The sequence below is a fragment of the Clarias gariepinus genome, chromosome 9 (assembly GCF_024256425.1).
Source record: "Clarias gariepinus isolate MV-2021 ecotype Netherlands chromosome 9, CGAR_prim_01v2, whole genome shotgun sequence".
In the NCBI taxonomy this organism is placed as follows: domain Eukaryota; kingdom Metazoa; phylum Chordata; class Actinopteri; order Siluriformes; family Clariidae; genus Clarias; species Clarias gariepinus.
This window is the reverse complement of record NC_071108.1, coordinates 14,054,104-14,078,294: the sequence shown is the minus strand read 5'-3', so window position 1 is coordinate 14,078,294 and position 24,191 is coordinate 14,054,104. Positions and strand designations below refer to the sequence as shown.

Below are 24,191 nucleotides of genomic sequence, written 5' to 3'. Positions count from 1 at the left end.
TTGGCATTTTACACTTTTTATGGTGCATGTGTTTTAAGTGTGCTTTATTCCTTCATCAATGGTCAGTTTCTGATCACACTGTAGAACTACTTGGCTAGATATTTTTAGTTAGGGCACTGGCAACCCAGGAGTGTTAATGAGGTGTATTTACCTTGCTGCACATGACTCTCAGCATCATGACATTTCCAGTGCTGTGTTAAAAACTAACCACTAAATAATATAATTTCACTATGGTCCGGTTGTTGTCTTTCCACTAATTATGTGGGTGAAGGAACACTTTCTTATATATACCATATATATTTTTATATGTAAGGTTATATATAATTTATAGATAATTTTATAAATATATGTTATTTTTTGTAAGTTGCTTTGGATAAGAACGTCTGCCAAATGCCTAAATTTAATGCCTAGTTTGTGGTATACATATCTGATAAAAGAGACAATGCATTAAATACAAGTAACCTCTAAATACTTCCAACCTTGTTTGCAATAAATTAATTAAAAAAAAAATATTTTTGTAAATATTTTGTACTCTAGGACATTAGCCATTACAGAATTAATTTATATTTTTTTCCTTATCTTTTCTTTACAAGTACATTAGCCTCCTAACTGGTCTAAATGCTAATATTGGTTATATTTATATTGTTAGCAGAAAACAGCATTGACTTGCATTATAGTAACATCAAGTACAAAGGTAAGTACATAAAAAAAGACATTTAATCGTTGAAATGCTTGTAGAATCTGATTGCATTTTTTTTCTTTTTAAATAGCATTTGTATATAATAGTTTTTGAGGTTGTTAAATGTTGCATTCCCCTGTAAGCCGACGAGTGGGGGCTCTACATCTTTCACAACTATTCACACATCTGCAGGCAGCACAGTGTCCTGTGTGGTAGGAGGGATTTATCTGCTAAGATCATTTAAAAGAAAATGTAATATCGAATTTGGAAGTTCATAGTGTGATACTTCCAAAATCGCAGTATAAATCCTATCAGCACCCAAATATCGTGATAATATTGTATGGGTTGGTCCTGACCCATTCCTACTATAGTACGCTTTATATAAACTGCAGTTGAGTTTCATCTTAACACTGGCTTAAATTTGTAGTGGGTGGTCTAACAGCATTGACTGTGTAACTTTGTTGCTAGGTAACATTCTGTATGTTGATTGAACTACTAGTTTAGAATTTCATACCTTACTTAGATAACATACTACAAGATATAATGTAAAATTATATTTTGTTCAACTTTTGAAATCAGATTTCTATGTGTGGTAAAATACATCATTGTTTTGGGTTAAATAAAAGTTCTTGTTTGTCTTAAAATGTAAATGTTTTATAAACAACTTTAGTTTATAAACTGATAAATTTAATGTAGTAGTTTGAGGAAAATTCGTGAAAAGCCTTGCTAGTTTTCATTGTGGTAACAGGTGAACACACAGGTAATCACTTTATAAGCTTTATTGTATTAGTATTGTCTTAAGTAATTAAATGACATTGTCACTCTTCTATAAAGTAAGTATATTATCTGTCTAGTTGTATTTCTGCAATTTACTTGTTCCAAAATATTTCTTTAGGGAAACAGCTGTTTATTTTCTGCACATTTACCATGCTGGGTTCGTTACCAGATGTGCATCTTTTCAGTTATTTGAGCCTGTACACAACTTGTTTTGTATAAGGTGGGCCAAGACTGCCTTACTACTGTATACTGATAGTGGGAACACAAGTGTGTTTACGGCATGTATGCCTAGTGTGACACATGATGACGTATTTGGTAAACATTCACAATGATCACAGCACCATCCCCAAGGGTATCTAAACCTTGTTGATTTTTTTTTTCCACTGGGGCCACTGGATATCAATACAAGTATGGCTTGTATTTTTTTTCCAAGGGTTTAAAAATAGTTCAGAATGTACATGACACAACATCAAAAATGTATCTTAGGAATGCAAATAGAAACAATGCTGAATCAATTTAATAAACAGATGACTGACTGTTTGTTACAGTGCACAGACGTTCACATGGTCAGCGACAGTGAAGGGGACGACTTTGAGGATGCTCCTGAATTTGGAGTAGATGAATCTGAAATCTTTGGCATGGGAAGCTCAAGTTGTCGAAAGTCACCAATGAGTAATATATAATTCTCAGTTCATCTTTTTGAATAATGCTATTCCTGGTGCTTAGTCTATCTCATGATAGAATCATGCTTTTTCTGTTTTTTTTTTAGTGCCAGAGAACAGTGAAAATGAGGCTGATGCTTTACTGCACTTTACCTCCGAGTTCTCATCAAGGTGGGTCTGCATTTAACAATATCTTTTTCTGTAGGTTGTTTGGAAATGATTTTGAATACAGGACTTATGCTACATTATTTAAGGATAATTTTACTGTTAATAACTAAATGTAAATGAATATATGTTTGACCTGGGATGGTAGTATACCATTATTAAAAAATTGTAATTGTTTAAATTAATAATGTTATGTTATACTGATGTAGAATAATTTTTAAAATATATGAAAGCCTATTAATTATTGAAGAAGAACGTAAAAGGCAAAAAAAAGGATATTCTTATTTAAACACGCACATTATTTTGATCTCATGGTTAATGATCTTGAACGTCTATTAAAATATGATTGGTTTTTCTGTAGCCTTTTCTTTTTAGAACTGAAAGTTTGCTTTAAGCACTTGAGAGGAACTGTAAAGAGTGTGATAATCAGGAATCTATGATGTTTGGTTGTGTTTGAATACTGTAAATAATTCACATTCACTTCCTAACTATGTGGATGTCCAAAATAAAAATTAGGGTTAAACTATAGGCCTGTTTTTTTAATTGTACATAAACATAGACATAGACATAATTAGTTAATTACCTTCCAAGAACAAGAATGAAGATTTAAATTAGATTATTTTGGTTAAAAGGTATATCTACTTTTTGTTATTATTATTATTATTATTATTTTGAATATTATGGTAATCATATTCAACAATTAATCTGTCCCTGATTGCAACCTGTGTGTTGCCTAAAAGTGATTTAATTGGCAGCTATAACCAAAAACTAAAATGGCTAAAATAACTATTAAAAACTGTAACTAAAAAATAATAATTTACTTTTTGTGTTTAGAAGTATTGCGTAGAACTATGATTTGACAAAAATGCATCTGTTATAAAGCTCATGAATTTAACACGTTTGTGTCATAAGGCAGTATTCGTCTTGTTATTGTTGCATGTTACAGTCTCTATAACCATTTTTAGTCTAAAAGCTCATGGGTCTCACCTGCATGTCTGTGTGTTAGATATGGAGAATGCCATCCAGTCTTTTTCATTGGTTCCTTGGAGGCAGCATCTCAAGAGGCCTTTTACGGCAAAGCCAGAGATGTGAGTACATCATGATAGCTTCAGTATGCAGTTAAGAAATTGACTAAACGGGAACATTTTTGGCAGTGAATGGGGTGTTTTATTTAACATAACTATACAGTATATACAGAAGTAACACAGTGTTTATCATATTGACTTCCAGTATATGCTCTTCTGCAGAAACTTTAATAAGTGACATTTCAGTGCTGTATCTTTCTAGTCTTTTATCTAACCGCATTTAGCTGAAAAATAAATACAGGGTGAGTTCAAGCATCGATAGGAGACTGAAAACAGAGACTGACTCACATGCCATTTTTCACAAAATATTGTGAAAAAAAAATAAATCTTTTTAAATCCCTACTCCTCACACATATGGAGTTTTCTAACCTTTTAAGGTGTATAAACATCGCTGATGGTTTGATTGACAGCGATTCCCCCTCATCTCTATAATTCCACATTAAAACTTGCCTGTTTCCCTTTTGAACAGATGAAGCTTTATTTATAGCGGCTCAGTGCTGCTTCTCTGGCCGCAGTCTCGAAAGGAGGCTTGTATCAACTGACAGCTTGTGTGGATTACAGTTTTATTAGACAGGGAGGAAGCAGCAAGATGTTACGGGGGTTTTGGAGCACAAGGGGGAGGCTAGACTGGATCTTTGCCCACTCCCCAGCTGAACTCCTGCAGTGCCCTCAATATGGCCACTGCTTTCTGCGATGAAACTGTACATAGTGTCAGTGAAAATAAACCCAACAGAGAAAAAATAATGTTCTGACCCTTTATATCATTTTCTGTCACCATCTAGCCCTTTCTTTTTTTTTTGCTGCTTTCTTTGCCTGTCGGCCTTCCATCCTTAAACCTTCCATCCTTGCGCTCTCTCTCTCTCTCTCTCTCTCTCTCATTCCTCTTTATTCTTTTCCTTTCCCCCGACAACAAGTAATAAGTTTCACCCCGGCCTCATGATAAAAGACTGTGTCCTCCTCCGATTGCTCATTAAACGGATATATTGTGCGTGTGGGGGTCCTTGTCATGCTCTCAAAGGCTGGTGAAGCTAATCACTAAGTAAAACACTACATTTGATGAAGTGTTTCTGAAGAGCCAGATATGCGCTCAATCCGCCCTTAATGAAAATGCTGAGGGCCCTTGAGTTCAGCCCTGGGGATCAGCAGTAAGGCTCTCCGATCAGGCCACCCATCATCAGACAGGCTTCTTCCCAAATCCCCTTAACGTCCAGCTAATCACAGTAACCCCACTCTCGCTTACACAAAGACGTGCATCAAAATTCATTGCTTCAGCACCTCAGTTACACATGAGGCACGATTCTGCATTCACAGCACCATATGGGCAGAGGAGAGCAAAAGATTTCCTCTGTATAGGCTTTTCGATCTTGTGCATTATGATCGGCACCCTTTCCCTGTTTTGATATACTTAAGGGTGTATGTCCTCATCTATAGTAATCAAAGCTTTATGATTACATATTAGAAATGTTTTTTTCCTGTACTGCTTCAAGTGGCATCTGTTAAAGTGATCAATCACGACGTGTATGTTTGCCGGTCTGAGGTCATGAGATGAAAGTAATATGAACTCCTTAATTTCCAGTGTTTGCTTTTCTGCAGGCTGCAGAGCCTGATCGTTTTTTTCCCCGGTGTCTTTCTCCCTCTGCACTGTGCTGACTAATTAAAAATGTCCTCGCCTCAACTCTGTGTGCAGTGTGTTAAAATAGATATCTGTCAAAGGAAAAACAGATTTGTGTGTGATGATGAATGCAGGGGTGTTAAGATGAGTATTGAGTAACCAATAAGGATAAATTTGTACTCTGAAACTGATGCTAAGGAATTGTGCTAAAATGGCAATAAAACTGTTCTTAAAGCATCTTCCTTGCTATTTGAATGCAGAATGCCTTTGGAATTAAACACACTGTTATTTTGCCGTAAGTTAACTGGCTCAGTGGGCTGAGCATTGTTACGAGAGAATTTACTCTCATGTTGCGGATAATAATAAGCTGTGCTCGAGGTGCAAAGTCTCCTCGCACTGAGTTTTTGTTTTAGGTTTAATCCTTGGAGCAGCCTAACTGCCGCTGGCAGTTTTACAGTGCCCGCCATTAAGGAGCCTTGGGAAGTGAACTCTATCGTACAGCAGCTGTGTGTGAAAATGAGTGCTCGCCCGCTCACAAGACAGATCAATTTACTTCCTCTTTTCCTCTCCTCCCTTTTTCCTTCCCTCTTCCCTCCTTTATTTTGTTCAACCTCTCTACCTGCGGCATCCTGAGCAGGTGCGGGGAAGTTAGTATTTGGACGAGAGCTTTTGGGTCAGTTTCTAGCCTTGCCCAGACCTAGTAATTTTCATGGTGCCCTGATTTCAAGGAGTTAAGAAAAGCCCCACAAAAGATGAGTTCGGAGAGGGCGGCACAACAATGTGATGAAAGTGACGAGGAGGGGCCGGTCCTAATAGAGGGGTGTGAAATGTAGGGAGCTGGCTAAAGACTGTTATTAGAGAGAATACCTTTTCTCCGTTCGCTCAGGAAATCTTAGAAGCTTCAATAGGTCAAAACATCTTCACGGCTCAGGGCAAACGCATTCTCTCACACACTCTACTCTTTTACATATTTCTTTTTTTGTTTGGAGGAACACGATGAAGGCAGCAAGTGTGAGAGAAGAGGCAAATTGTGTGTGTGTGTGTGTGTGTGTATGTGTGTAATATTTTTTGTTTGTGTGTGCCTGTGTAAAAACTTTCTCTTCGTCCAGACTGCTTTTGCTTGTCTGCCCAGCATGAGTGTTTAATCTTTTCAGGGTGATGAATTGAAGAAGTGAAAGAGGCCTGAGTTCTCTCCCACTAGGAGCCATGCTGCTTATTCTAAAGCCCTAATCGCTGTGCAAACACTGCAGCACTCTCTAGCCCTCGCTTCATACACACCACTGTATACCCCAACTTTCCTCTCTCCTTTCACACTCCTTCGTGTCTCAGCTAGACCTGCTTTCCACACCGCGCTGTTCGGAAATCCCTCAGCGGTGACTGAGAGAAAACGTCAGGGGGTCAGTGAGAGAAAAACCCGTCCAGCGTTTTGTAATTTGGCGGTTTTTATTCCCCTGCATCGTCCCGGGAAACCTTTCATGTTTGAGACGGTGTTTGTTTTTTAATTAGTTGTTCAGTCTGTCGCATGATGGTGTAAACATGTGCGGATTCCAGTGTCCGTCAATATTGTGTGCAGCACTCTCCGCTAACCTGCACTGCCGAGGAAGGGCATTGGCATTTGATGCAAAACAAATAAAGTGATTTGTTCGCTTTTTGTTTTGTCACCGGCACCTTTAAAGAAAGTTTTATTTACCTTGTGTTGATTTGATTTGGTTTGGGTATTAGCTTGACTCTTTGTTTGGCCTCTTTGGGTACTTGGGGTTATCTGTCTGCATATGGATGCTAGTGCGGCATGTTTAGAGCAATGCTGTTTAAAACCTTCCTACAATAAAAAGGAACGCTGAGCCAGGCTTAGAGAAAGCAATGTCTTCATAGGCCTACAGAGACTTTGGCTTTCATTGGTTGGCACACTCTACAGGGTCTTAGTGAAATGAAAGTACTTCACCTTGACTGTTATAAGTGAGAGATTTTTTTTTATTTTTATTATTATTGTTCTGTTTTTCTGTTCCTCAGAGAAAGCTTCTGGCCATCTACCTCCACAACGATGACAGTGTTCTCAGCAATGTCTTCTGCTCCCAAATGATGTGTGCAGAATCCATAGTGTCATATCTGAGCCAGAATTTCATCACATGGGCCTGGGACGTCACTAAAGAAGCTAACAAAGCCAGGTAGCACATGTGCTGACACACTTATTCTTTCTCACAGGCGATGACCCGTACAAAAATTCAGATAGGAAGCATTTTCACACCTAAAATGGTTGATCTCTTAATGAGAGATGTCTCTCTCTCTCTCTCTCTCTCTCTCGCTGCTTCTTCGACAAAAGCAGTTGTGTTTACTCTCTGAGGCCCCGATCGGGCAATCTGCACTAATCTGCCCCAGTAAAGGGTCAGTTATACTTCAGTCTTATTCAGTGCACTGCTGTGAATCTCTTCACTGTGGCAATGTTGGAGGAGAGTGACATGATTTGATATCTTAAATGCTGATTTATTTTTTTCCTTTTCCTTTTGCATACTTTTGGATTTTAAACTGTATTTGTACTGTGGTTGTTGATTAATTATTAACATTTTTTACTTTTTAGCTATTAAAATTATTAACTATTAATTAATTGTAGTTAACTGTTCCCCTAACCATCTCTTATCCATATTGCATTATGCAAATGTGTCATTAAATGTTGGGAAATTACCAGGAGCACCTAATCATGAATGTTACAGAGCTTGTTTAGGAGAAGCTGCAGCATTAGGTAGGTTTCACTGAAAAATATGGCAGGCCATTCTTAAGAAATAGCATTTGATGGAGACAGATGCATTTGATGGAGTGCGTGTGTGGAGATGGATAGTGTGTGTGGTAAATTTAAATGGCAAAAATTTAACTTGACAAATAACTTATGATTATTTGCTATAGGAAGGGAAAGTTAACATGCAGAAGAAATGTATTCGTTAATGTGCAGCAAGCATTACAGAGAGGTCGACTAGAAGAACAATCTGAAAGACTTACTGTCACAACCACCAAAATGTTTTTCTTTTAGTTTGTCACACTATGAACAAAATTATTTTTTATCATTTTAAATATCTTGAATATTACTAAATAACATTCATTTGATTCCAGCTAAATGGATCAGCAGAGAAGATCTGCTTATTACTTTGTGGCTAAGGTGAATGAGTTGGCACAAACTATTTAAAATAAAAATAAAAAGTAGAGACTAAATGTCTAACAGCTTGCTACTGGTGGTCCTACTCTTCAGTAGGATTTGCATTTTAATTTTGGAATTCTTCTCTCCTATGACGAAGGAGAAGGAAGGTAAGAGAGGTAAAGGGAGGGAGGGGCTGGTCAGGCAGCAGATGGAGTCTTGATTGGCCCCAGCAGGCTTTGCTGGAGGGCAGGCCCAAGCTTTTCCTTCCACTAGGCTTCACCCCAAAGGCCTCCTCCCTGAGCAGGTTGTCTGCGAAAGGCAGCAAGTGACCCTACTTCTGCAGGAGCTCCTTCAGCCTTCATTCCTCCCACTCTCCCCTAGTGCTTTTTGCCCCAGCTGAGCCTTTATATCACAGATTAAAGGCGGACAACATCTGGGCCTATTCATGAAGGGAACGGTGACACACTTGTACATGACTGTGTGTTTTTGTGTGCACATACAGAGTCATGTCTTCAGACACGTACTTGCACGTTCTAACGCTCCTGAGTCAAGTCTAACTGCCTCTTTTAACACACAAATTAATTATGCATAAATCTGCTGAGTACATGCCTGGGTAATTAACACTCCTGAGACAGAATGCTTTATGATATATTAGTAAGTTGTTTTTGTATTTGTATCATGTGTATATATATTTTTGGACAGTTGATTTATTTTATTAGCAGTTTTTTTTTTTTTTTTCATTATGGCGTCTCCCCGTCAAGCAACAGTACAGAAAAGTGTTCATGTCACATTTGTCAGTTAAATATGAAACAGAGAAATGAGAAAGTACAAAGATGTCATTTCCATTATGAAGTCATGCATGAAGAGACATTTAAAATGCCAGGTGTTGCCAGTTCTGGGGAAAAAAGAACCACCCTGAAGAGCTATGAAAACTATTTATGTTCTCACACATTTCTTTCGATCTTCAAAAATGTTTTCACTGGAGGCCATGCATAGAAATATTGCAAGTGTATTTGAATAATGACTTGTTATTTTAGGTATCAGCAAGAATATGTGACAAAATTTATCTAATATTCACTAGTCATTCATGACATGAAAAAAACCCTGACAAATAAAGGAAATAACATTGATTATTTTAATACAGTGGTACCTGCCAGTGGGTATGTTGTATTAGGCAGCAGAGTGAACAGTAAGTTTTTTAAGTTGATTTGTTGGAAACAAGAAAAATGGGCAAGTGTAGAGTACCATCTGAGCAACTTTGTCAAAGAAGATCAAGGGAAGGACAACTGGTGAATCGTCAAGGCTAGTTGATGCACTCGGGGTTACACAAATTGCTGACCAAATTTATGCTGGCTACCTGGCAAGGTGTCAGGGTACACAGTGCATCACAGCTTCCTGTTCATGGGGCTGTGAATTTGCAGACCAATCACCCATCTTGACCCCAGTCCACTCCTAAATGCACCTACAATGAGTATGTGAGCACCAGAAATGGAGCATGGTTTAATGGAAGACAGTTGCCTTGTCTGAGGAATTGTGTTGCCATTTACAATGCCTGCATGGCCAGGTGCATGTATGTTTCTTGAGGAAGAGATGATGCCAGATGGTCTCTTTTACTAGGATAGTGAACTCTGTCACTTGGGCAACATGACAGAGTTCAATGTGTTGATTTGGGCAACAAATTTCTCAAACATCTCAATCTGAACAAGTATCTGTAGGATGTGCTCCATGGGAACCACATCTTGCAACTTAAAAAACATAAAACTTGAAAAAACAATTTGCCTCTAATGTCTTGGTGCCAGATACTACAGATCACCTTCATGATATTAGGCATTTGGGTTTAATGTTATGTAATGTTTTCTTTTCTAAAAAATTCATTTCATTCATTTTTGTGAAGCTGCTTTAAGACAATGACCATTATTAAAAGCGCTATATAACTAAAATTGAATTGAATTATGGCAGTTTTGTGTGCACAGTGCCTGTTTAAGTTTCACTAATTCACAAGAATGAAACTCTACGTTTCTTAAATAAAATAATCGGCTAAATACTTTTTTATGATACCTTTTCACTATTCCTGGTAGACTTATATGGCTTTTAAGCACTTTTTAATTTCCTTTCAGTGCAGTGCTTTAAACATTTCATCCGACTTCTATTCATTCCCGTGATAAAGTACTCTTTTCTTGTTCTCTCACTTTTTCCCCGACCCCGCGTACTTCTCTGTTCCATCAGTCTATTTTACCAGCTTGTTATTAAGGCTGCACTTATTAAAGGAAGAAGAGAGAATCTAATCTATATTTGCATTCAGTCTATAGCAATTCATTAATATTATGACATTTACTGTGAGCTCTGTGAGCCTGCACACTACCCTTTCCTTCAGTGAAATGTTAATTTAAAGTTCTGTCTTTGTAATGGAATAAGAAATCCTCCTTGGCCTATCAAATTCAACAAGGCAGGAGTGGAATACTAATTTGGCTCTGTAGTATATTTAGAGTGAGAGAGATGTCACTCAAGAGAAAAGCCAGAATAGTTTTATTTAATACAATGAGCCCCCTTCTTGAGATGTGTGCTTTTATGTGGCCCTATTGCTATATAGCTGTTTGTTTTTAATTCTTCCTATCCTGAGTGATTCTGAAATATATCCATCTCTGTTATTTCTCTTACAGACTACTCACGATGTGCACGCGGCATTTTGGAAGTGTTGTTGCACAGACGATTAGGACATACAAAATTGACCAGTTCCCCCTGCTACTGATAGTCATGGGCAAAAGGACATCAAATGAAGTTTTAAATGTTATTCAAGGTAATTCACTGTGTATATTGCAGAAAGGCTTCTCGTGGAATGCATTTAAAAAAAACTAGATTCTCTAGATCATATTAGTGTTTAGGCGGCACAGTGGTGTGGTGTTTAGCACTGTCGACTTGCACCTCCGGGTTCGATTCCCAACCAGGCTTGAATCCCGTCTCTGTGCATGGAGTTTGCATGTTATCCCCGTGCTTGGTGGGTTTCCTCCTGGTATTCCGGTTTCCTTCCACAGTCCAAAGACCTGTAGATTAGGCTTATTGACGTTTCCAAATTGGCCACAGTGTGTGAAAAAGTGTGTGTGTGTGTGTGCCCTGAGATGGATTGGCAACCTGTCCAGGGTGTACCACACCTTGTGCCCCAAGTCTCCTGGGATAGGCTCCAGGCCTCGGTGACCCTGAATTACAGGCTCAAGCGGTATAGACGATGAGTGAGTAAGTGATATTAGTGCTTTGTCGTAAAGCAGTGCCATGTACATCATACTAAATAGTATGTGGAATCTTTGATCCCACATACTATTTAGTATGATATACAAGTAGGGGTTGCTGATGAGACAAAAAAAAAACAGCAGCAGCTAAATTTTGTTATTTGACATTTTTTGATGCATGATATATGCATCAATATAGGTTTACCTAAATGTTTCCTAACAAACAAGCAAAACTAGCAACAAGCACCTATATGAATGTACCTGTACTGCTGCTACATAATTAGCTGACTAGATACATGTATGCATATTTTTACAATGTTATTGTTTTGTGGTAGTTCTGTTCAGTCAAACATGTATGTGCCTCTTTCTTTATAGGCAACACTACAGTGGATGACTTGATGATGAGACTGATGGGCGCGATGGAGATCTTCACAGCCCAGCAGCAGGAGGACATCCGAGATGAGGTGAGAGACACTGCAGCAATCTTGCTCTTCCTGGAATTATCTACTGATTATTGAATACAAGGGTGGTTTAAATGATGTTAATATGCTATGTATGTATAAAGTTAATATAACTGAGGGACAGAAGACAGATGCTTCTGTTTGTTCTGCACTTGCATACAAGTGTATAGTAGAAGAAAGCTTTATAGGCAAGTTGGAACAAAGAGCAACCGTTTTGAAGAATTTGAATTGTCCTAGTCATACAGAGAGAAAGAATACAAGCTCTGAAAACCTATATGAGGGTGTTTCATCTGAGTATTAAGAGGCACAATGCATTAGCTACTTTGGTATCATGTGAAGGTCTGTAGTGATAACAAAGTGAGCAGGATGTCATTTCTATATGCATTTGCTGCATATGGTCAACGCTTGCTTTAAATCAATGAGCACTGTGCAAACAAACTCTTACAAAAAGATAAGACTAGCATGTGTGGGACGTCCATTCAAAAAAAATGTGTTAGGAGCTTTTAAAGGACCGGTTTTACCTTTTGTGTCTGTTGCACATGAGGGAAGTACTACAAAGAGAGACTGACCATTCTTTCTACCTGTTATAATAATGACAAGAATTGAGCTTTCAACACCATGTATCGCTGTTATCCGAGATGTATTTTTACCAATATTAGTAAGAACCTATGTCACTGATAAAAATATTATCTAGCAGTTGGAAACAGGATGGTTCAAAACTTGTTCATTTAAGTGCTTCCACCCATAAGCACACAGGTGTTTTCATTCAGTCCTACATATCATGCGGCTGACTGGAGCTGTCTGTGGTTGACTGGGAAATATTGTGATAACAAGCGTGGGTTAGTCATGCCCTCTGGCTGTTTGGCTGATTTGATTTGTGATGACATCTCCGTCTTAAACACCTCAACATTCTTTGAGTTCTCAGACAATTATTAAATATGAAAAGTAGCAGAAGCCATGTTTGCTTTGTGTCTCTAATTCTTACAGTTGAAGTTTAGAAGTGTTATGGTTTGAGGGTTTCATGGCATGGTATGTTTCATGGTAAGCTACGTTAACGGGTATTGCACTTTTAAAGCAGCCATATAAAAGCCATGAAAGTCAGTGGTGAAAATTAAAAGAAGTATTTTTAGTCACTCATTCAGTTTGAGTAACTGTGTTTTTTGTCTTTCTCAGGGAGCCCCTTGGTAGTAATACATTCAGGGTAAAGCATGAGTCTATTGCTGAGCAAAGGGAAATATTATAAAATTATTTATCATAACTGACACAGTGCCAATTGAAAGTTTGGACACAAGTTTTGATTTATTTTCTACATTTATAGAGCGGTACTGGATTTTTATTTTTTACAAAACTATGAATTAACACATATGGAATTGGATCATTATGTAACGGCAACAACAACAGTCAGTTGTTATTTTAAGACATGAAGGTCAGCTGTTCCAGAACAGTTCTTGCAAGAACAGTATTGTCAAGTGCATTTGCATAATCTATCAAGCACTATTATGAAACTGGCTCTCATGAAGATCAAAACAAGACCAAAACCAAAACTTACCTCTGCTGCAGAAAAGCAGTTCATTTAGATTTACCAGCCTCAAAAATCACCAATTAAGGGCACCTCAGATTAGAGCAGTTGAAGACTTTACAGAGCGTAAGTAACAGACACATCTCAATATCAACTGTTCAAAGAAATTATTGCATATTTTGAATGCCTTCAGCATTGTTTTACAATATAAGTAATATAAAGAAATAATAATATAGAAAAATGCTATACAATCTTTTATTTTTATTTATTTATTAATAAATAATAATATAGAAAAATGCTTGCATGTCTGTAAGAAATGTAATAGCAGTTTTGCTTACAGTAAAGGATTTAGGCCACATACAAAAAACAGTGCTATAAGCAAAGAGGCCTTTGAAAACATTTCTACATAAAATAAACTTATTTACAAAGCACTGAATAATAATAAAATAATCATAGACAATATTCTGCTTTAAAATAAAAAATCTAACCAGTTAGTTTTTGCAGTTTTATGAGTAAAACAGCTGGGAGGTTTTACTGAGTATACTGAAAAATACGAGTACTTCTGGTACGAAAATACGAGTACTTCTGGTAACTTTGTCCTTTCTATTTTGGTGCAAAACCCAAAATCAGACATTAGATTTTTTGTTTCCATGTTGATTTCTTTACAGCCAGGCAAATATTCTTCTGTAATTGTATTTATTTAAAAATTTTTAGGTTATGTTTTAAAATATTCAATGGTTTGGTACATTATAATGCAGACATGATAAAGAGATATAACAAAATATGTACTAAAAGTAATAAGGTGCCTAAGACTTTTGCACAATACTGTATATACACAGTATATTCAAGTATTTATAATACTGTATACATAGAATAAATATACAGAGCACTATGTGAAATATTATATACTGTGTGGTATAGCACTGTAGTCTCTTGCCAGGTCTGTCTGCGTGGAGTTTGCATGTTCTTCCCGAGCTTGGTGGGTTTTCTCTGGTTGCTCCGGTTTCTTTAACCCAAAGCCCTGCAGATTAGTGTAATTGGCGTTCCCAAATTGTAAGTGTCTTGCAGTGGACTGACACCCCATCCAGGATGTATCCTGCCTTGTGTCCCGAGTCCCCTGGGGCGAGTTTACAGTTATAGAAAGGGCGAGCTAACAGTTTAATTTGAAGGTCTTTCTTGATGCTGTAGATCATGGCAGAGGTTTTAATTAAAGTTTTAAAATGCTTAAATTTGGTTAACCAACTTGCAATGTTCAGTACATTAGGGAAATATTGCAGCATAAATGTTTTTTGTTATTTATGTTGTTCATTAACATTAAAGTTATTAACACCCAGGCCAATGAAAGCTCCCATTGGCTACTTTGCCTGTTAGGCTTTCCTCAGAGTACAGTTAGATTTTGACACAAACACATTGATACATGGATGGTTTGTAATGGAAACACCCATCTCCACTTGCCCAGGCTCTGCACAGTCTCTCTGGGTGTAATTAATGTCTTCATTTGGTTGGAAATGGAATGTAAAGTGATAGAGAGCTTGCTGGAGTGTTATCTGGGTAATGGAGTGGGGGTAATTACCGTAAAAATCCTCCAGCTACATCCTATAGCTGCCACATTCAGTCCAGCATCAGCTGAGAGTTTCCCTCTGAAGCGCACTAGGTGTGAACTGATGATATTCACAGTCTAACAGTTTTGCTTGGGAATAAAATATCTTTATGATGTAGGAGTTAAAGTACAACTTTTACCTTCACTTTATATTACATCGTAAAACACCCATATACACATGTTTGGAAATGAGACATTGAATAGAGCATTGTTTCACAGCCGGAAGAGAAGTAAAACCTTTAAATCAAGTTAAATGAAATCATACGAAGGATCATAAACACACCCTTTACAAGCAATCTGGTGTGAGTGTATGTTGAATTTTTTTCAAGGATTTTATAAATTAAAAAGGGCATGTAAACAGAGATTTAATATGTTGACAGGTAGGGCTTGAAACAGAATAACACTCACTCACCTGCTATATCGCATTCTCCTGTATTCAGGGTTGCGGGGACCTGGTGCCTATCGCAGGAGGTTTAGGGCACGAGGCATGGTACACCCTTGACATGGTGCCAATCCATCGCTGGGCACTCACACATACACACACTCACACACTCCTTTACACATTACAGAAAATTTGAGAACGGCAATTAGCCTAACCTGCAAATCTTTGGACTGTGGAAGGAAACCAGAGTACCTGGAGGAAACCCACCAAGCACGGGTAGAACATGCAAACTCCATACACACAGAGACGGGATCGAGCCTGGCCGGGAATCGGACCTGGACCCTGGAGGTGCAAGGCGACAGTGCTAACCACTTCACCACGGGCCACCAAGAGAATAACACACATACACAAACCTGTACAATAAAGTAAAACATAATTAGTCCTACACCAGTTAAGAGTGAGTGTTATGAGATGCAATGGGACATAGCCATTTTCCTTTTTGCCACTGTAGTCTGTGTGAGAGCAGTTGATTTTATACATTTTCCACTAGTTTTGCATCATGAGTTTTAACGTGCAACTAGATAAAATATATGTAGTCTAGATTTTAGAAACTTAATTTCTACACATTTTGAAATTGAGATTCACATGGGCTGTTTTTATAATGATCATCTGATTTTACTGGCTCGTTCAAAAACTCCTTTAACATGTCATGTCAAATTCATGACATGCCCTTTTAAACAGAAAAAAAAAAAGATCCACGTATACCATGGTCCTCTGTCTCAGTAAGATTCAGGAGGTATTGGCTGTCTTTGATCATTCAGCATGACCCCATCCTCCTCCCCAATCCTCTGTATCCACTCTCTTTCACATATCACCACAAGGTTGTTTCTGAAGAACTAACTTGCCAGCTTTTCATGAGCTCGGAAACAATGTCCGGGGCTTGACCACACGAAGGCAACAGTAGAGTTTCCACTTCTTTACAACTCAGCAGGCCGACACACAGCTGGGTGGCCCTTAACAAACAGGAATCTTTCCAATAGACACACGCGCACAATAGAATAAAAGCGTCCTGTAGTGTACGTCGAGGAACCCATATGATACTCTTTCAGTCTTTCTCAGTTTTTCAGTTTGCCACTCCGATGTTTTCTCTATTGTGAGCAATAATACCACACAATGCTTCATACATCAAAGGCTTCTATTGATTCCTGTCTTGTACTTCGGGTTAATATTTATGCCTTGAATGTGTTCGGCCATCAGGAATAGTTTTGTTTGTGATGCTTTGACATAAACAATTACAAATTCCTGGAAATTGTCCCGTTTATTGAAATAACCGTCCCACTTTCTCCTCACAGGATGAGCGTGAAGCCAGAGAAATGGTGAAGCGAGAGCAAGATGAAGCATATCGCTTGTCATTAGAGGCTGATCGCAAAAAGGTTTGTGAATTATGTTGTGAAGCTCTTTGTTATATGATGTGTATATCTTTGTTATATGATGGTGTAAGTCATATAACTTTTTTTTTTTATTTTACTTTTTCACAGAGAGAAGCACAGGAGCGAGAAGAGGCCGAGCAAGTGCGTCAAGAGCGAATCAGGAAAGAGCAGGAAGAGGAACGAGAGGTGAGGGCTCTAGATTATGTTACTATGTGCAGTAAGGTTGACTGTGTCGTACAAATTAAGCATTTTGTAATTGTGAATTCCCCCAAGAATAATTTAAGAAACTTTAAAGGTTATTTCAACAGAGATGAATTTAGTTCTATGCCCATAGTTCTCGGATCACGTTTGTTTTCGGCTGCAGAAATGAACTTTAGTTAGTGGTGTTAATTGGCATTATATGAATCTCACTTTAGGTCAACTTTGACCTTGTGAGTTTATAAACTGCAGAAAGTTTAAGCTGACACAATACAAAAGGGAGGCTAATCTAATAGCCCGGTTTATTTTGGAGAAATTGAGGGGTGCTATTATAAAAAAAAGAACTATACTAAGGTTGAAATGTTATTTTCTGACAGCTAATGTCTCACCCTTGTCCACTGAGCCCAGCAAGATGCCAGTCCAGATGCACATGTCTAGCACTACAGAAGAAATAACCACACTGTTAGATTTAATTTTGGCTTCTCAAGAGTTAGGCTTTACCTGTGTGTAATTAACTAATTTAGTACAGTTTACATAAACATATGTGATTTCTATACATTATGAATTCCATTATGGCTTCCACAATCGTTCTAAAATGTATTCATTTTACTGATGTTGTGGTGGTGATGGTGCATGACGCACTGCTCCGAAATCGCCCATATCTGTACAAGTGAGGTGAGATCTGGTGATGCTAACAGGCGTAGCATATGATAAATCATTTGAACCCTAATGTCCTGTTGATGTTGTCATCTTACAAGTAAGACCTTTATACCAGAATAAAAAACATTTTATGATAAAGTAAAGCTGTTTTCAGAATAACTTTATAATTATTAGAATTGACACTTATCTCTGAGGCAAGGGTGTCATGTACAGCTAACGGAGCTGCACATTTTGTCTTTTGACACTTGCCTGTATGTGATAATACATGGAAATACATAAAATAAGATCAATAATATCTGTATTATGATGTGCAGTACCATTCAAAAGTTTAAACACAAGTTTGTATTTATTTTCTACATTTTAGAACAATACTGGATTTTTTTCAGCACTTATGCAATAACACATCGTATTAGGTAATTAAGACAGCAACAACATTAAGTTATTTTAAGACATGAAGGACAGCTGTTCTAAAAGAGTATTGTCAAGTGCATTTGCAAATCAAATCCAGGATGAAAGTTTGAAGACCATCCTAAAAAAAGCAGGACCAAAACTTCTCTGCTGCAGAGGAGAAGTAGATTTATAGTTTCCATGGCTAGAACTCGCCAATTAACAGCACCTCACTATCAGCATAAATAGCAGACGCATCACTATGTCAGCTGATTAATTGAGGTTACTGCATATTTTGAATGCCTTCAGCATTGTTTTACAATGTAAAAACAAATAAATATCAGAATAGATCATTGAATTAGAAGGTATGTTCAGACTTTTTTGGCAGTGTAAATCCCAGGGTAAATCCCAGAAACTGTGCTATGTCCTCAAACACAGTAAATGTGTATGCGCATGTCAACCCAGTGACATGTCTGAATAATTAAAATATCTGGCAAATGTAATGTAAAATATTTCTGCCATGGCTGGATATAGCAGAATAGTGTATTTTCAGAATGTATAAACGTACATGACGGTCTGGTTGTTTACATTGCTTTTAAAGACTGTATCACTAAAAAGTACAGATTAAAGCGGGAGCTAAAAAGGATTTTCAGGCAATCACTTGTGGCCGGAAAAGCGGCTCTTTATAGACCAAGAAAGCCACCATTCTACTGTTTGTGGCTCACACAAATGTTATTGTCCCTTTAATGAATTGAAATGCACAACACACAGGTTCGTATTAAATCCCTGCTGCACAATGGCAGCACAACACAACACTCACACACACACAAAGCAGACTTGAGTTTAAAGGGAAAGCTGATAACCCAGACTTCCTGGCCCTCCCCATGGCCTGCTTATTGTCTGTTTACTCAATAATATAAAGCGTGTTGTCCGCCGATGTGAACCTGCTATATGAGATGATTTGTCACATTGGTTAAACAGGCTTTTACAAAGACTTATAATTAGCTTAGTCCAGTTCGGTCTCCTTTTTTCTTTTGACATTCACTGCTCCCTCTATTGCCATAGTGTATTCAACCCCTTGTAAGCAACAGTGTATTTTCAGATATATGATACCTTACAATGGCTCACATTAGCTTGATTTAGGCCCATTTTCGATTAAGCTATTAATGTATAAAGCGTTTAGACAAAGATGGTACCAGAGTAATTGTGGCAGGTCATTTTTTTTCGTTTGTGTATACGTGTGTGCATGCGCATTAATGAGAGAGAGGCTTTTTAAGGCTGCTCACCTGCTGTCTGTAATGAACCCTAAGGGACTCACTACAGTGCACACCACAGAGGAAACACACACACACACACACGCGCAGATAAAATCACCTGCACCCAGCACCTGCAGCAGTTATTTATTCTCTGGCAGTTTTGTGAAATATTTCACTGTCACGCATATATGACATCAGTTTCATGCTTTTTAATGTGAATCCCTCGACTGTGAAATGGGTGAAATCTTATGTATACATTTGCAGTTCTTCACCTTTCTGGGTCTTGTTCACATGACATAATCTTGTTTGTGAACTCAGACACGCTTCAAGCTTATTCCTCTGTACATTTAACATGCATCACTCCCGATTGGAAATAAACCAGCTGTGCTAGAATCTGTTCCTTTGCTGCTCGGGTGCCAGGGATAAGGATATTAAAGGGAGTCTGCGTAGCGTGTAGTGGGCAGCAGCTGCTTATAGGCACTGTGTTTTTGTGTGTGTGCACATTCTGGCTACCTTAATGCTTCATTTTTCTGACATTGTGCATGAATAAACAAAAGCAGCATGATGCTCTCCACCTGGAGTCTCTCCAAACTTATCGGCACACTCATACACACACAAACGCTCGCACACGCACGCAGCAGCCCTCCCACGACACATATGTGCAGCGACAATGGATTCAGGCAAACAGTGTAGAGCAAGAGAGAGGGGAAATGCTGTCTGTGATTCGGACCCTTTTGTGTCTGATGCGGATGAAAGAAGGAAAAAAAAAGGGGAGTGGTCATGTCGTTATTCTGCCTCATGTCAGGTGCTACACAAACACAGATACGCTCTGTTTGTTTTGTGCATTGAAAGAGATGCTCCGAAGCGCTCTTTGTGTGCAAGTCTGGGTGGACACCACACACACACACACGTGCACAAGCACGCGCACACACACGCACGCGCAAAGAGTTAGGTCCAAGGAGGGATGCTGCTCGTCCCCCAAAGAGCCCTTACCATGCGGGCCACTACCTGAGGGAGCTGGGCCGGCACGCGCACAACACAAAGCCTGCAGCTGCTAATGAGCTACTGTTGTACACTTTGATGAAATATAATTGCATTACGGTGGGTAAATAAAGGCGGCGTATGTTGTCACAGCATATGCTACCCGGTGTCACAACAGGAACAACAAGCTGGAGGTGAAAATCCCCAGGGAGCACAAGGTCCTGCTCTGAGCCACAGGAGTCCCAACTACACTCCTCCTCAATTGTCTGTCTCTCTATCTCGCTCTCTCACTATCACTTTTCTTATCATCTTTACTCATCTCTTTAGTATTTAAATTTTCACCAGTATGCATTCTGACTTTGCGTTTTTAAGCTGAGTATATTGCACACCATCCTTCTGAAGCGTGTGCTGTAAATAGCCACGCTTTAATTGTAATAATGTGTTTAACATAGCAGGCTCATGCTTGAGAATGTATTTATTATTACCTTTTTTGTGTGAATTTAGATGCAGTATTTAAACTGAGATTTGCTGTCTGTTTTCAGGCCATCCGTCTTTCACTGGAGCAGACCTTACCGCCAGAGCCCAATGAGGAAATCGGGGAACCAATCAGTAAACTGCGTGTCCGGACGCCCAGCGGAGAGTTCCTGGAGAGGCGTTTCCTGGGCAGTTGCAAGCTCCAGGTCCTTTTCGACTTTGTGGCCTCCAAAGGCTATCCATCAGATGAGTTCAAACTGCTTACGACTTTCCCCCGTAGAAACGTGAGTCTGCGTCTGCATAAACACACACGCACACATCATTGCTCTCCCAACCATAAGTCCTCCTTTACCCTTAAACCTAATATCCCCAGTCATGATATTAGGATTATTTTTCATTGCTAAATCATTTTTAATTCTTGTCCACCTCTGCGGGAGTAATTAAAGTACAGACACTAGATTGTGTGCGCGCACGTGGGTCATTGTGTGTGAGTGTTACAGCTCAGCAGGAAAAATAGAGTGTATAATTGGCTGGTTAATTCCACCATGTGGCTAGAGTTTGTTGCTCAACTTTAATCCCTTAGTGTCTGTGCGTGCGCGCTCAGGCATGTGTTTCTCTACTATAGGACTCCGCAAATACTCACACACCTGCACATTAATTAAAATCTGTGCATCACTAATTAGTATTTTTTATGTTTATTTTAAAACATCTATCCACAAGTGCATGCATAATTTCAGAATATTAATTAGGGTCTTTGGTGCAGGAAAGCACACTGGCTACTTAGGATACAGTCAGCACGTTTCTCCTGTGTGAGTGGGTTTTTGTACCACACGGTCATTAGAGAGCTGGGTGTGCTTGCTCTGCAGCAGGTAGATAACAAGCGCTGCCCTTAACGACCTGACTAATTAACAGCATGGAAACAGAAATGGGCTTTCCATTAATCAGGGGAAGTGTGCAGGCCTGCCCAGACAGCATGCCATCCGAGCCCATGGGGACCCGGAGGACGGTCCCTTAAAAAAAAAAAAAAAAAAAACAGCGCATACATGGAAAGAAAAAAAGCACAAGTCAATGCACTCATTGGGCACATGCGTAAATTTACATTTACATTTAGGCATTTGGCAGACGCTCTTATCCAGAGCGACTTACAAAAAGTGAAGTCGCTCTGGATAACTTGGTAAATCATATACCAAATTATTAATACATAAATATTCATACACCATAAGCAAATATGTATATATAAAAGTTTAACCACCACTTCATGCATTACAACTTTTTGTTGAGGAAGCGGATTAAAGCTGTGTGTGGTGGAAAAAGTGTATCCAGCGTTGGAGTGAGTTTACAGAGTTAAGCGCAGAAAGACTGGCAGTGTTTCTCACTGTGAACACAGTGCCCAAGTTTAATCCTTCTCCACTCTCTCCCTCTCTCTGGTTCTCCTTGCTGTAATTAAAATCATCTCTTCCACAGACTCCACATCGTTCCCTCAGGATTAGAGCTTGCAGCACTATTGCATTTGTAATTCAGCACAAATGTTTAAACTTCATCTCTCCCGCTTTCTCTTTCTCGACTCCACGTCCAGAAAACCAAGTGAATTGCCAGCAATAAGTGAGCGGGCAAACAGAGATGGGGTTTGTGAGGTGGGGCGAGTACCTAGTGGCCGAACACCGTTGTTTCTCTATTCGTCCTTGCTGCATTGGAGCTTGTCCTTTGTCAGGCCCTGTTTGTTCTTTCCTTCTTTTTGAGCACCTGCCTTCGTTGGGGGAGAGCTAGAGGAGGGATTAGCACTAGCTTCTCCATTCTCCATCTATTCATATGCTCTTTAATGCAATGCCAGAGTTCTATAGGCCATCACACCCCATTTATTTCTTCTCAATCAAGCTAGGCTGATGTTGTGCATCAGTATAAGTTCCTATCTTATTTTTTTTATGACTTCTGTAATGTTTATATAAAAGCATCGCTTTGGAAGCGACTTGTCATAAGCAGCTATGGTCACTGTCTGAAAGTAAAGCCATTCCAACACGATTCATTGTGTGTTTTAAGTTTGGCATCTCTGATGTTGGCGTGCAGTTCTGTTTGTTTGTTTAGATTGGCCCCTCGCCTGTGATGTGTAGAGCCTCTCTTGCAGCCATGCTAAAGGCTAGCCAGAGCCAGGAGGCAGGGCTGTGCATTCTGCCAGGGAACAAGTTCTCTTGCCTGTGACCCCCCAGTATATCCGTGCACCAACTTTAGCTAACGCTAACACCCTTGCTACCCTCCTGCAGCCTGATAATGATCCCCCACTGCTTTCCTAATTGGCCAAATAAACACTTCACAACACGGCGCTAAGTCAGACCTGGCTATTGGATTTTAATTAATGGTGAAGGGCCCTAAATGGCTTCATTACAAACAAGTTGTTTCAGCTGCATGTTTTGCCTCATATTGAAGGCAGTTTATTGCCCGTGCACTGTTTATTTTCCCCTGACTCCTTGCAGCATATGGGCCAATTCTTTTGATTCAGACTAATGAACTGCAATATTTATCTGACTGCCTTTTGAAGTGGTGATGCTGAGCTAAACAAAGCCAGAATTACATCACCGAGAGCTCAGCTGCTGAGTTCATTGTTAATTTAGTTTAAATGTTTTGTGCACTTCAACTGTGCTATTCTAATTTAGTTTGTTTTTTGCTCAGTCTGCCTTGTGTAGGTTTACTCTGTCGACTTGTCTTCATAACATCCACCTGCTTTATTGTGAAAGCGCTGTATTGTGATTTTAATTAGTTTGTTCCATGATAATCCTTAAACATTCTTTTACTGAAATTAATTTTGCCACTTTGGCAGCTGCGGATGATGGAAGTAAATCCTGTTTCTGCCGCATGTAAGCTAAGTCACTGGCGGAATATAAAAGTGTATTGTTTGGCTTTCTCTGTAAAACAAATATTCACGCTCATTTATTCTTTTATTTACTTATTTAAAAAAATATATATTTTTTTTACACGGGTGTTTAGATTCTAGAAACAGCCTTCATTAAACCTCTTTTGCAATGCCTCATGGTGAAATTAGCAGGACTGAATTAGCTCTGACAGGGAAGAACCTAATTAAACTCTGTCGATGTAAATTGAACTCTGTTGGAGGCAGTATATGTGCATTTTAACCCAAAAGTATAAGGCTAACATAGCTGGCATAGGTCACATTCTCGTATTTTTTTTCCTCTCTCTCTCTCTCGCTCTGTCTTGTTATATCTTCCAGCCTCATAGGTCAGGAGGGTGGCTGCCTTTCTGGTTTTTGTTGGTCTGTGTGGGGCTGTTGAGGATAAGTTTGTTAAAGGTTTAGGTGGATTACCTGCCATCAACATCACCAGAGCCTAAAGAAAACAGCCAGCAGCCATGCAAGACTCTCTTCACTCACACAGTCACTTCTTTCCTTTTAATAAACCTTTACAGGATTACAGAGAGTTGAATCAGCCCATTCTGAAATGAGCTCACTTCAAATGTTTGCTCTCTGTGTGTGTCTGTGTGTGTGTGTATTACCCTGCTGTGAT

General features: G+C 38.9%; 1 protein-coding gene across 2 annotated transcripts in view; it reads left to right on the top strand.

The window, feature by feature from the left end:
• Positions 1 to 24,191, top strand: part of faf1 (Fas (TNFRSF6) associated factor 1) — a 76,000-nt gene that overhangs the window by 46,699 nt on the left and 5,110 nt on the right. For both annotated transcript variants that reach the window (XM_053503615.1, XM_053503617.1), the window contains 9 exons: positions 2,005 to 2,128; positions 2,226 to 2,289; positions 3,290 to 3,371; positions 6,991 to 7,145; positions 10,768 to 10,904; positions 11,707 to 11,795; positions 16,646 to 16,726; positions 16,832 to 16,909; positions 20,748 to 20,963. In XM_053503615.1, coding sequence (XP_053359590.1) covers positions 2,005 to 2,128; positions 2,226 to 2,289; positions 3,290 to 3,371; positions 6,991 to 7,145; positions 10,768 to 10,904; positions 11,707 to 11,795; positions 16,646 to 16,726; positions 16,832 to 16,909; positions 20,748 to 20,963 — 1,026 coding nt within the window. The remainder of the gene's footprint in view (positions 1 to 2,004; positions 2,129 to 2,225; positions 2,290 to 3,289; positions 3,372 to 6,990; positions 7,146 to 10,767; positions 10,905 to 11,706; positions 11,796 to 16,645; positions 16,727 to 16,831; positions 16,910 to 20,747; positions 20,964 to 24,191) is intronic.